At 43.5% G+C, this 14,990-nt stretch overlaps 1 protein-coding gene across 1 annotated transcript in view; it reads right to left on the bottom strand.

Annotated features, from left to right (window-relative positions):
* LOC143041777 (2-oxoisovalerate dehydrogenase subunit alpha, mitochondrial-like) overlaps window positions 1–14,990 on the bottom strand; it is a 138,563-nt gene that overhangs the window by 74,979 nt on the left and 48,594 nt on the right. Inside the window, exon 4 of the mRNA XM_076213827.1 lies at window positions 11,966–12,127. Within this exon, the coding sequence (XP_076069942.1) occupies window positions 11,966–12,127 (162 nt within the window). The remainder of the gene's footprint in view (window positions 1–11,965; window positions 12,128–14,990) is intronic.

The following is a 14,990-nucleotide window of genomic DNA, read 5'->3' on the forward strand; positions in this document are numbered from 1 at the left end:
TGTACCTCCCTTTTTCAGACATTCTGCATGGCATCCATCCAGACCAGGTGCCTTACCTGCTTTCATCATCTTAACAACTGCCTTCACTTCATCCTTCCTTATTTCTCCTCCATTTTCCTCACTCATCACTCATTTTCTTAGCATTTCCCACTGCAGCTATCTTTCCCTCCCTATCCTCCACATTTAGCAACTCCCAAAAATATTCTGCCCATCTCTTCCATTATCATCTCTCCATCTGACCTTTTACCTTTTCTTCTCTATTTGATTCGCCTCCTCTTCCTCTCTTAATTTCTTTCCAAAACATCTTTTTATTACTTTAAAAAATTTCTGTCATACTCTTACCCCATTTCACATCTGCTCTCCTCTTTGCCTCCTTTACCTTTTGCTTTATTTCTTTTATTTTCATTGTACCTCTCATATGACTCCCTCGTCCTATTTTGTAACCAAACTGTGAAAGCTCGCTTCTTCTCTTCTACAACCTTCTTTGTTTCCTCATCCCACCATTCACTACCCTTTCTTCTATTTCCTCCTGTCCTTCTTGTTCCACACCATCCTTGCACACTTTATGACTCCCTCCTTGAACCATCCCCATTCCTCCTCCACACCTAGCTCTACTCTATCCTTCACTGCCTCCCACTCCTTCAGCTTCTTTTCGTACTCCTTCTCCTTTTCCTTTTCATTCAAAGAGTGCACTCTAAGAACCTCCCTACCTTTTGTCCCTTTCCTCTTTCTCCATCCATCCTCCACTCTCAACTTACCTTCCACCAAAAAATGATCTGATATTCCCCCACCCTCTCCCCTTAGCACATATACATCCTTAACTCTTCCTATCATAACCCTATTTACTACATAATCCATTAACGCTCTATCTACCACCCTTCCATCCACCACCCTCTCCCATGTGTACTTATGCTTGACTTTCTTCCGAAACACTGTATTTGCTATCATCAACTCTCTTTCTAGACACATTTCCACCATCAACTCTCCACTACCATTCTTTCCTGGAACTCCACATTTCCCAACCACTCCATCGATTGGATTATTTCCTACCCTAACATTAAGGACTCCCAGTATTATTACATTGACATTTCTTCCTAAATCCTCTATGCACTCATTTAAATCTATCCAAAAGGCCTCCCTTTCTTCTACACTCTTCTCACTGCCAGGCCCATATGCACTTACAAAGACCCACATCTCCTTTCCCAGTTTCACCTTCATCCACATTATCCTTGAGGAAACCTCCTTCCACTCCACTACCCGTTTACCTATCTCTTCACTTACTAGAATAGCCATCCCTTCCCTCCCTCGCCCTCTCTTCACTCCTGATAACCTCCCACTTACACTCCCAAACTTTCACTCACCCTTCCCTTTCAACTTAGTTTCACTCAAAGCCAACACATCCATATTTCTTCTCACAAACATACTACCTATCTCTTCCCTTTTACTCTCATCTGTACCACATCCACACATATCAAAAGACCCAAACCTTAGGGTGCTGGTCGGAAAACTCCCAGACCCCCTTATGCCTTTACTTTTTCGTTTAGGAATGTCCCCTGTGGGGCTACAAGAAGGATGCCTAGTCCCAATCAGGGTAAATGATGTTATGTTGCTTCATCAATGTTAAGCCTATGAAGATATCAGCAGGAAAGTAAAGTCAGCTATGTAGGTGATCACTGGAATAGCTGGGCACTCATCTTTGAAGCTAATGTCTAGGGATAATTTACCAATGATTGGGAATGGTACACCTCCATTGCAAAGATTGACGGCAGGGGGTTCCAAAATGGTGACACGTTTTGTTTCAGTGCAGATTTTGTGGACTGTGTACTGGCATGATGTTAACTCAGGATCCCATGTCGAGAAGAATGGGAAGACATGTATGGGATATCCAGGATATGTACCAGTATAATTGAAGATTGAATATCTTGGTATGGAGTAACTGTCCTGGGTGTGCAGAGAGTCTTTGTATTCTGTAGTCACAAAGGATATATATAATGTGAATGCCTTGCAGATGTGTTACGTGAATGTCTAGCAGATGTGTTATGTGAATGTCTAGCAGATGTGTTATGTGAATATCTAGCAGATGCGTTATGTGAATGTCTAGTAGATGTGTTATGTGAATGTCTAGGAGAGCAATCTGGGGATTCTGGTCTGTGTTGCTTCTGTGTTAGCAGCACATGGCAATGATCACTCGTATGAAAACATGTACCGTGATGATCGCAGTGTCAGTTTGGTTGTGACGGATATCTGTGATAACGCATGTTAATGAGGTGTCCTGGTTTGTGGAAAGTATGTACAAAACATTTGTGTTCTTGTCTTATATGAGGGGGACCGTGTGACTTGGGCTATCGTGTATGTGGGTGCGTTGGGTGCTGACTGGCTCTGTATCTGAGTGATAACTTTGTCCATGCCAGAGAATTTCCAGGAGAATTTGCTTAATGTGATACCAGGTGTGAATATAATTATGCTAGCTTTCTGGAGTGTGTCTGGGTGTAATTAGGAGAGTAGGTGAAAGTATGCCATGAGGGAGACTACGTGTTCCAATGAAATTTTGTTGTTTGAGACCCAGTCTGAGTTTTTGAGTCTTTCTCTGACTTCGCTCTTAAATGTTGAAGCTATTTTGACGTCTTTTTCTTTAATGGTGTGTGGACCATGACTGTAATTTTGCCAAAGAGTATAGGGAGGAAAGTGCTCCAAGTGGCTCAAATGCCGCAAAGGACTCAATTAAATTGTTCTACAAATTGATGATAGGATGTTGTTTCCTCAAATACGTAAGAGTATGACAGAAAATTTTGCAAGTAATAAAAAGATGTTTTGGAAAGAAATTAAGAGAGGAAGAGGAGGCGAATCAAGTAGAGAAGAAAAGGTAAAAGGTGTAGATGGAGAGATGATAATGGAAGAGAAGGCAGTAAGGGGAAGATGGGCAGAGTATTTTAGGGAGTTGCTAAATGTGAAGGAGGATAGGGAGGGAAAGATAGTTGCAGTGGGAAGTGCTAAGAAAATGACCATGATGAGTGAGGAAAATGGAGGAGTAATAAGGAAGGATGAAGTGAAGGCAGTGGCTAAGATGATGAGAGCTGGTAAGGCACCTGGTCTGGATGGATGCCATGCAGAATGTCTAAAAAGAGGAGGTACAGTGATGGTGGACTGGCTGGTGAGGTTATTTAATATTTGCTGGAGAAAGGGTAGAGTGCCAGAGGACTGGAGGAGTGCCTGTATAGTTCCACTTTACAATGGAAAATGGGACAAGTGCGAGTTTAGTAGTTTCAGAGGGATTAGCTTGTTAAGTGTAGTTGGGAAGGCTTATGGGAGGATCTTGAGTGAGAGGATTTAGAGAGGAAAAGAGGGAGTGATTGGTGAGGAGCAGTGTGGATTTAGGACAGGAAGAGGTTGTGTAGATCAGATTTTTGTGGTAAGACAGATATGTGAGAAAACTATAGGAAAAGGTAAGGATGTTTTTGGGGCTTTTATACATACATATACCAAAGGCTTTTTCCCCCTTACAAGGGGGGTAGCCAAAAAGAAAAAGGCATAGAAATCATTCCCACCCATTTCATTTCCCATATATTCCACTCCCCTCCACCCTCCTATCTTGGCACCTCCTGGATGACAGGTCATCCCTGCATCCTGTCCACTGCCCTGGGTCAGAAGCAGTGTTGCAAGACACAGCACATCCACAGCAAGGCCGCTTCATAAATTCGGCGACCCCCCCCTCTCCGTCCCCTCATGCAGGAAAGGAGAAGACAGGGAGAAATCCCTTCGGGCTGCGTCAAATTTGTTCTCATACATACTTCCTCATCCCCCATCCCCCACCCACTCCCCCTCATGCATCACAGCTTCATCTATACACAACCCTTCTCCATTCACCCCTGTCTTCTGTCCTCTCCCATCCTTCCTCATAAGACATTCCTCTCTTTTGTAAAGCCCCTTTCACCCCATCCATCCATCTCATCCTAGGACGCCCTCTCATATTCACTCCTTCCACCTCCGCCTTCCACACTTCTTTTGCTAATCTTTCTTCACTCATTCTTTACATGTGTCCAAACCATCCTAATACTCTTTCATCAACCCTATCTCCCAGCTCCCTTTCCACCCCTGTTCTCCTCCTCACCTCATTTCTCACTCTATCCAGACTAGTAACCCCTATCATATTTCTTAGACATTTCATCTCAAACACATTCAAACTCCTTCTCTCTTCCTCTTTCATGTTCCATGTTTCTGCCCCATACATTGCTCTTGGCACAATCACTCCTTCATATAACCTCCTCTTAGCATCCATTCCCAGATGTCTATTTCTCATTACACTTTTTAATCCACCAAGGCATTTACTCGCTTCTCTCAATCTACATTCTACCTCCAACCCCACTCCTCCCTTTCCTATCACATTCGCACCCAAGTATCTGAAACTATCCACTTCCTCCAGTTTCTCACCCTTAATGCTCACTTCCAGCCTACTGTCACTCTCTCCCCTTGTACATCTCATCACCTTACTTTTGCCCACATTTATCTTCAGCTTCCTTCTATCACACACCTTCTCAAACTCTGTCACCATCTTCCTCAATCCCTCCTCTGATCCTACTACAAGCGCAGTGTCATCAGCAAACAACAGCTGGCTCACCTCCCACTTTTCTCTATTTTCTTTAATCATCTCCAACCCCTGACCCACCACCCTTGCATTCACCTCTTGCACCACACCATCCATGTAAAGATTGAACAGCCAGGATGACATAACACACCCCTGAGAAAGTCCCACCTTTACTTCAAACCATTCACTCTCTCCATTTCAAATCCTAACGCAAGCTCTACCACTCTCATAAAATCTCTTGACTGCTTTCCTCCTATCCCATATATCTGCAGTACCTCCCACAGTGCCTTCCTGTCTACCCTGTCGTAAGCCTTTTCCAGATCTATAAAAGCCCAAAAAACATCCTTACCTTTTCCTATAGCTCTCTCACATATCTGCCTTACCACAAAAATCTGATCTACACATCCCCTACCTGTCCTAAAACCACACTGTTCCTCACCAATTACTCCCTCTGTTCCTCTCCTAATCCTCTCAATCAAGATCCTCCCATAAGCCTTCCCAACTACACTCAACAAGCTGATCCCTCTGTAACTACTACTCTCACACTTGTCCCCCTTTCCTTTGTAAAGCGGAACTATACAGGCACTCCTCCAGTCCTCCGGCACTCTACCCTCTCTTAGACATGAAATAACCTCACCAGCCAGTCCACCATATCTATACCTCCTTTCTTCAGACATTCTTCAGACACTGGTTCTGTTCCAACTGCTTGGAGGCAGGCAAACTTGTTCCTGTTTTTAACCCCTTCCATACAGTGCCGCACACGTAGGCGTCATGGGGAACGAGTGTATTCGCGAGGCTGCCATATCGGCGTCTTGATTATATTTATTGTAGTCGCCCCTCCATAATGACATTCTTTCTAATTCTTTTGTAATCGCATTTTCTATGGTTATCAAAATTCACGGGTGAAGAGAAAACGATCAATATAAGCGGTGACTATATTTTATGATGCGAGTATTATTACGACACGTCGTACGGCTGGCATTGGCTGCTGCCACCGAGATCTAAGTCCATGACGCCTACGTGTGCGGCACCGTATGGAAGGGGTTAAGAAGGGAGATAGATCGTCTATATGCAACTACAGGCCAATCAGTTTGACATCGGTTATAGGAAAAATGCTTGAATCAATAATAGTAAATAGACTCAGAGAACACATTGAAGGGCATAATTTAATTTGTGTTTCACAGCATGGTTTCTCCAAGGGTAAGTCATGTGTGACTAATCTTCTATCCTTTTACACTAAGGTATATAAGGCGGCAGACAACAATGAAAATTACGATGTTATTTACCTTGACTTTAGCAAAGCGTTCGACAAAGTGCCACACCAGAGACTACTAAATAAAATCAAAGCCCATGGCATAGGAGGAAAAGTGTTAGAATGGATTAGAGCTTGGATTAGTAACAGAAAACAGTGGGTCACCATAAATGAAATAAAATGTAGGTGGGGCAATGTTACTAGCGGGGTCCCCCAGGGCTCGGTTTTGGGTCCCTTGTTGTTCATTATGTATATAAACGACTTAGACGATGGGTTAAATAGTGATGTTAGTAAGTTTGCGGACGACACTAAAATAGGATGCCTAATTAGGTCAGGAGACGACGCCCAGATTCTGCAGGATGACCTTAATAAGCTGTTAACATGGTCGATGAAATGGCAAATGAACTTCAATATCTCTAAGTGTAGCATGTTAAACATAGGGCTACACAACCCCGAAAATAGAAACAACTTAGATAACACGTTTTTAGAAAGATCTGAGTGCGAGAGGGACTTGGGAGTTCTGGTGAGTCCGGACCTTAAAATCAGGAAGCAGTGTATTAGCGCCAGAAATAAAGCTAACAGAGCATAAGGCTTCATTGCTAGAACGATAATGAATAGAAGTGCAGAGGTAATTATTAAACTCTATCTAGCGATAGTTAGACCCATCCTTGACTATGCGGTACAGTTTTGGTCTCCGTCCTACAGAATGGACGTAAATTCACTAGAATCAGTACAGAGAAGAATGACCAAAATGATACAAGGACTCGGAAATTTGCCTTACGAAGAGAGGCTTAGGCACCTAAAATTACACTCTCTGGAAAGACGTAGAGTGCGGGGTGATCTAATAGAAGTGTTCAAGTGGATCAAAGGCTATAACAAGGGTGATGCAAACAAGGTCATCATAATAAAACAACAGGGCAGGACTCGCAGTAATGTGTATAAACTGGACAAATTTAGATTTAAGAAGGAAATAGGCAAGAATTGGTTTACTAATAGGGTGGTCGATGAATGGAATAAACTTAGTAACCATGTAGTTAGCGCTGAAACTATCAGTTGTTTTAAAAAACGATTAGACAACTTTATGGATGGGGATGACAGGTGGTGATGGATATGGAGCTGCCTAGTGTAGGCCTTATGGTCTTTTGCAGTCTCCTTTATTTCTTATGTTCTTATGTTCTGCATGCCATCCATCCAACCCAGGTGCCTTATATAGATCTGGAAAAGGCTTATGACAGGGTAGACAGGAAGGCACTGTGGAAGGTTTTGCAGATATATGGGATAGGAGGAAAGCTTCTAGGAGCTGTCAAGAGTTTTTACGAGAGTAGAGCATGTGTCAGGATTAGAAATGGAGAGAGTGGTTCGAGGTAAAGGTAGGAATTCGTCAGGGATGCATTATGTTGCCCTGGCTGTTCAACTTATACATGGATGGGGTGGTGCAAGAGGTAAATGCAAGGGTGGTGGGGCAGGGATTGGAGATGGTTAAAGAAAATGGAGAAAAGTGGGAGGTGAGCCAGCTGTTGTTTGCGAATGACATTGTGCTTGTAAAAGGATCAGAGGAGGGATTGAGGAAGTTGGTGACAGTTTGGGAGTGTGTGTGAAAGAAGAAAGCTGAAGATAAATGTGGGTAAAAGTAAGGTAATGAGATGTACAAGGGGTGAAAGTGGCAGCAGACTGGAAGTGAGCATTAAGGGAGAGCGACTGGAGGAAGTGGATAGTTTTAGATACTTGGGTGCAAATGTGGCAGGAAAGGGTGGAGTGGAGGTGAAGGTAGAATGTAGATTGAGAGAAGTGAGTAAATGCCTTGGTGGATTAAAAAATGTAATGAGGAATAGATATTTGGGAATGGATGCTAAGAGGAGATTGTATGAAGGAGTGATTGTGCCAATAGCATTGTATGGGGCAGAAACATAGAACATAAGAGAGGAAGGGAGGAGGAGTTTGAATGTGTTTGAGATGAGGTGTCTGAGAAGTATGATAGGGGTTACTAGGCTAAATAGAGTGAGGAATGAGGTGAGGAGGAGAACAGGGGTGGTAAGAGAGTTGGAAGATAGGGTGGATGAAAGAGTATTGGGATGGTTTGGACACATGGAAAGAATGAGTGAAGAAAGACTAGTAAAAGAGGTATGGAAGGCAGATGTGGAGGGAGTGAACAAAAAGGGGCGACCTAGGATGAGATGGATGGATGGGGTGAAAGGAGCTATTGATGAAGAGGGGAATGTCAGTTGAAGAAGGACGGGAGGGGAGAGGACAGAAGACAGGTGAATGGAGAATGGTTGTATATGGATGATGATGTGATGCATGTGGTGGAATGGATGGGATGGGGGGTGAGAAAAATTTTGACGCAGCCCGAAGGGATTTCTCCCTGTCTTCTCCTTTTCTACATGAGGGGATGGAGAGGGAGGGTCACCGATTTAATGAAGCAGCCTTGCTGTGGATGTGCCGTGTCTTGCGACACTGCCTCTGACCCAGGGCAGTGATCAAGATGCAGGGATGACCCATCATCCAGGAGGTGCCAAGATGAGAGGGAGGGTGGAGGGGAGTGGAGTGTATTGGGGATAGAATTGGTGGGAATGGTTTTTATGCCTTTTTCTTTTTGGCTACCTCCCTTGTAAGGGGAAAAAAGCCTTTGGTATATATATATGTATGAATAACATTACCTGCTAATATGTTATTCTTATCTATTTTGGATGTTAAAATGGATATCTTAGTCTTGTCATCTGTGGCATTTCTTTGCATGATCTCTGATTCAACCTCATAGAGGAAATTGTGTACAGGAATGTTTCTGCCATTGAAGAGGGGTAATGTTGTCTCATCCTTGACTATGGTGATAAAGTTTTGTGTTGTCATGGTGTTCAGAGTAGGTGAATCTGAAGAGTTGGTATTAGGAGGAGACATGGTTGGTGTTAGCACAGCGCAGTTTCATGTGCAGGGTCAGTATGTCAAATCAGGGAGGGCTTTGGATAAGTTCATTTACTGAGGAAAAAATGGACTCTTGCTCCTAGGTAAGAATGAGAACAGAGAAATATCCACGTACGCAAAATTATGTCAGAGTGTTTGTAGATGATGGTGCTGCAGTGGGGCAAAATGATGGAAGGATGCACTACTGGACACAGGGAGTAATTAGTGTATTGGTTTGGCGAGTTAAAAAGTATGTAACAAAAATGTGCAGATATGAATTGAGAAAATAAGAGAAATGAAGGAGATCTTGCACAGCTAGATGCGGGGAGTGGGGAGTGTTGGCTTGTAGAAGACGATTGTTGGCTGTTGGTGCAGTGATGTGCAAAATGCAATGCAATGTTGGAGAAGGGTGGTCATCCAATTTGTGTGATGGAGTGGAGGTCGTCCAACTCATACAATGGAGTGGAGGTTGTCCAACTCATGCAATGGTGGAGTGGAGGTCGTCCAACTCATGCAATGGTGGAGAGGAGGTCGTCCAACTCATGCAATGGTGGAGTAGGAGGTCGTCCAACTCATGCAATGGTGGAGTAGGAGGTAGTCCAACTCATGCAATGGTGGAGTGGAGGTAGTCCAACTTGTGTGATGGTGGAGTGGAGGTTGTCCAACTCATGTGATGGTGGAGATCGTCCAACATATCTGTGTTGATGTGGTGGAGACGGTGGGCATTGTGGATACAGGAAAATGCCTCAGAGCTGGATTTCCTCATCAGAGATGCTGGGGGAATGCCACAAAGAGGGTTTTCCTCATAGATGCTGGAGAATGCCGTGAAGCAATGCAACGGTGTATCATAGTAGGATGCCAGATGAAGAGGGATTTGCTTGTACTACTTGTATGATGGAGTGAATTAATGCAGCAGTGCTTCTAAGTAGGATGCTGGATGATGCAGCTAAGAGGGATTGCCTCATATGTGATGCTTGGCTATGTAGGAGAGAAGGGTCTGTGCACGTAGCAATGCTGGATTTTGGCAAAGATTGTTAACATTGGGAGAAGACTATGTTCAAATGAAGCCACTGTTGCAGAGTTGTGCCTCAGAGGAGTATTTAGAGCTGTATGTAGATTTGGAGTTTCATATCTCACTGCTGGTCACCAGAATGTAAATTTGTAGGTTACTTCTATTGGTGAATTAATGTCTGGGAATGTTCTTTACTTTAATGTTCCAGACTGCTCTCAGGTCTACAAATACAAGGCAACCACTGGAGTAACCTCGAGGGGGTTGCCTGATTAAATATATTTACAACTGTACAAGTAGGTTGTTCCTATATTCACATTTAGGAAAAATATAAGAAAGGTTGGTCATGTCAAATTGAGCAACAATCACAGGCACCGCACCTATTGTACTCTAAAGGCGTGAGGTACAGGTGTTTAACCCCTTCCATACGGTGCCGCACACGTAGGCGTCATGAGGAGCAAGTGGATTCGCGACGCTGCCATATCGGTGTCTTGATTGTATTTATTGTAGTTGCCCCTGTGTATTTACATTCTCCCAAATGCGCCCTGAATCCCATTCTCTGTGGTTTTCAAAATTCGCGGGTGAAAGAGAGAACGATCGATATAAGCGGCGACTATATTTTATGATGCGAATATTATTACGTTACGTCATACGGCTGGCATTGGCTGCTGCCCGCGAGATTTAAGTCCCGTACTGAAGTGGTTAAAGCAGATGTTTGGGTGTCTGACCCTAGATACAGCAAAGCCATTGTCAAGTTTAAATGTTGGCTGGAAAAGTTAGCAGCTCTGGTCACTGTTCAGGTCTGGATACAGTGGCAATGTCCCTTGGGAGGAAAATCCAGAAATATAAGGGATATCTTGAGTTGCCTGAAGATTCACACTCACTCTATATGCATGCTGAACATTGAAGGAGATGATAACAGACACACTGAACATCGAAGATGTTAACAGACACACTGAACATCGAAGAAGATGTTAACAGACACACTGAACATCAAAGGAGATGATAACAGACATGCTTAACATCAAAGATGGTAACAAGGTATAAAGTTTAGGAAAAGATGAGATAAAAAGTTTATTGAGCATAGTTGGAGAGACACAAGGCAAGGTGTTGACAGGATTAGAACAGAGAGAACAATTGGTGAGAAACAGTGTAGGTTTAGGAAAGGTGGAGTGCATGGATCAAATTTTTGTGGTAAGGCAATTTGTGAGAAATTTTCTTGATTTAGAAAAAGCTTGTGATGCATGAGGTGGAATGGGCGGGGGATGGGGGGTGAGGTAGTATGTGTGAGCAATATTTGACGCAGCCCAAAGGGATTTCTTCCCGTCTTCTCCTTTTATGCATGGGGGGACGGAGAGGGGGGGTCGCCGATTTTAATGAAGCGGCCTTGCTGTGGATGTGCTGTGTCTTGCGACACTGCTTCTGACCCAGGGCAGTGGACAAGGTGCAGGGATGACCCGTCATCCAGGAGGTGCTAAGATAAGAGGGAGGGTGGAGGGGTGTGGAGTGTATTCAGGGATGGAATGGGTGGGAATGATTTTATGCCTTTTCCTTTTTGGCTACCTCCCTTGTAAGGGGGAAAAAGCCTTGGTATATGTATGTATGTATGTATGTAAGAGCAAGGTGATGAGGTACAAAGGGTAAGGGTAGCAGTAAGTTAGAGGCAATTCTCAAAGAAAAGAACTTAGAGGAAGTGGACAGTTTTAAATATTCAAGGTCATATGAGGCAGGGAATAGAGGATTGGAGATGGAGGTAAACTGTAGAGAGGGAAGCAAGTTAATCCCTTGAAGGAATGAAAAGTCTCATGAGAAAAGGGCATCTAAGAATGCAAGCAGGAGGACTGTATGAAGGGGTAACTGCCTACAACATTCTTATAGATTTGAGATTTGGAATTTAAGGGAGGCAGAAAAGAAATTTAAATGTGTTTGTGATGAAGTATTTGAGAAGTATGGTGGAGGTTACAAGGATGAACAGAGTGAGAAATAAAGATATGTGGAGAGCTAGGGTGGAAAAGGAGCTGGCAGATCAGGCTGATGGAAAAATACTAGGACAGTTTGGGCACATGGAAAGAATAAGGAAAGACTAGCAAAAAGAGTGTGAAAGGTAGAGGTGGCTATAATATTGCAATTGATAACTATTTGGTTTCTGTAACTGGAAATTAAGATTGAGCCACCAAACTTTTTCTTTACCAACTTGACTAATAAGAAAAGTGAGAATACTAACCTTGTGGCATCTGTGTAGCAAGGGGTGAGGATATTGTGACAAAATTATGTTCTGTTGATCCATAATGCACTGGCATCTGCCGCCCCTTTCCAATGTCTCCTTCATTTCCATAGCACTGGTTCATAAATTTATCTAGAGTAAAACCTCTCCACATAAGCACACCTGAAATGGAAAAACTTATCAATAACTACTCAGAGAATTGTAGCATCCTTTCAACTTAAAATACCTCTGGAAGTATTATTCTTTCTATATACTAAAGGCTTCTTCCCTATTATGAAGGAGGTAGTCAGCCAAGGCAATCTACCTTCACCCGTCCCACTCCCATTTCTTTCCCTTTTATCTTAGTTCCTTGTGGATGAAGGGCCATCCACCTCTCTAACTCACTGCCTGGGTCAGAAGCCATGCAGCAAGACAGTGTATCCACAATAGGGCCTCACCACTTTAATTCTACAGTGATCCTCCCTCCTCATTCTCTGATGCAAAAACAGAAAAACAAGGAAAAATCTCTTCAAGCTGCATTAATTCATTGTCTAGGAACAGCCATTCTCCACTAGCACTTATCTCTCTTCTACCTGCCCTGAACAACAAATATTTCTATTTTACTCAAGGCCCCCCTCACCCCATCCATTCATCTCATTCTTCCCCTCAATTTCACTCCATCCACCCCTGCCTTCCACACTCTTTTTGCTAGTCTTTCATCATCCGTTCTTCCTATGAGCTAAGATGATCCCAGTATGTTTTCATCAGCCCTATATGCCACTTTCATTCCCATCCCCACTTTTCTCATCACTTACTCTCTCACTCCATCCATCCCTACAACCCCCACCATACTTCTCAAACATTTCATATCCCATTTCAATTTCTCCTTTCTGCTTCCCTTCACTTCCAAGCCTTTGCCCCATGCAGTATTACCCCTTCATATAATCTCTGCATCTATCTCCAGATACCTATTTCTCATGACATTTTTATTAACTCAAGATATTTACTCATTTCCCTCACTCTTCAGTGCCTCCATCCCCATTCCCCCTATTCCATGTTACATGTAACCCTAAATACATACATATATCAACAGTTTTCTCCCCCTTACAATGTAATGGGAATGGGTATTATGGTTGTAATGTATGATTATCTATAAAGTCACCTGGCAGGTTCCTGATAGTATATTTGTATTCCCTGCCAATTCGATTGATATTTCCTGTGCATCTGAGCATGGGATGCTATGTAAAGCAGTCTCTTGTCATTCATGAGGTAGGGAGCAAACAGTTTTTCAGGTGTTGTGAAATATTTTTATTTAAAATATTATTTTTACAGTTGCTCCAACTTTCATTTAACCCACCATAATACGATAGTACGGCAGTTAACAACTTTAATGTGTGACACTTTAGTGACATTCTCAGTGACAAATGAACAAAACTAGTACTTCTGAACTACTGGCTTAGTGGATGTTTTGGCACATATGTTCTTTCCCTTTCTCCTGCACTCTTTTTCACAGCTAGGTTCAATCAAAATATACAATACATCAGGGTCAATTCAACCAGTCATTTTTGCCACTGACTCAGATTTTCTTGTAAGTTACATACATATACCAAGGCTTTTTCCCCCTTACAAGGGAGGTAGCCAAAAAGGAAAAGGCATCAAATCATTCCCACCCATTCCATCCCTGAATACACTCCAAACCCACTCCACCCTCCCTCTTATCTTAGCACCTCCTGGATGATGGGTCATCCCTGCACCTTGTCCACTGCCCTGGGCCAGAAGCAGTGTCGCAAAACACAGCACATCCACACCAAGGCCGCTTCATTAAATCGGCGACCCCCCCTCTCAGTCCCCCCAAGCATAAAAGGAGAAGACGGGGAGAAATCCCTTTGGGCTGCGTCAAATTTTACTCACACATACTACCTCATCCCTCCATCCCCCCCGCCCAATCCACCTCATGCATCACAACATCATCCATATACAACCATTCTCCATTCACCCCTGTCTTCTGTCCTCTCCCGTCCTTCCTCAACAGACATTCCCCTCTTCCCCCTTCACTCCATCCATCCACCTCATCCTAGGACATCCCCTCATGTTTACTCCCTCCACATCTGCCTTCCATACCTCTTTTACTAGTCTTTCTTCACTCATTCTTTCCATGTGTCCAAACCATCCTAATACTCTTTCATCAACCCTATCTCCCAACTCCCTTTCCACCCCTGTTCTCCTCCTCACCTCATTCCTCACTCTATCTAGCCTAGTAACCCCCATCATACTTCTCAGACACCTCATCTCAAACACATTCAAACTCCTTCTCTCTTCCTCTCTTGTTCCATGTTTCTGCCCCATACAGTGCTGTTGGCACAATCACTCCTTCATATAGTCTCCTCTTAGCATCCATTACCGAATGTCTATTCCTCATTACACTCTTAAATCCACCAAGGCATTTACTTGCTTCTCTCAATCTACATTCTACCTCCACCTTCACTCCACCTTCTCCTGCCACATTTGCACCCAAGTATCTAAAACTATCCACTTCCTCCAGTCGCTCTCCCTTTATGCTCACTTGCAGACTACTGCCACTTTCACCCCTTGTACATCTCATCACCTTACATTTACCCACATTTATCTTTAGCTTTCTTCTATCGCATACTCTCCCAAACTCTGTCACCAACTTCCTCAATCCCTACTCCGATCCTGCCACAAGCGCAGTGCCGTCAGCAAACAACAGTTGGCTCACCTCCCACTTTTCTCCATTTTCTTTAACCATCTCCAATCCCTGACCCACTACCCTTCCATTTACCTCTCGCACTACCCCATCCATGTATAAGTTGAACAGTCAGGGCGACATAACGCATCCTTGACGAAGTCCCACCTTTACCTCAAACCACTCACTCTCTCCATTTCTAATCCTGACACAAGCTCTACTACTCTCATAAAAGCTCTTGACAGCTCCTAGAAGCTTTTCTCCTATCCCGTATATCTGCATAACCTCCCACAGTGCCTTTCTGTCTACCCTATCGTAAGCCTTTTCCAGATCCATAAAAGC

This window comes from Oratosquilla oratoria, chromosome 32 (assembly GCF_046742065.1).
Source record: "Oratosquilla oratoria isolate Oo_2021 chromosome 32, ASM4674206v1, whole genome shotgun sequence".
Taxonomy (NCBI): domain Eukaryota; kingdom Metazoa; phylum Arthropoda; class Malacostraca; order Stomatopoda; family Squillidae; genus Oratosquilla; species Oratosquilla oratoria.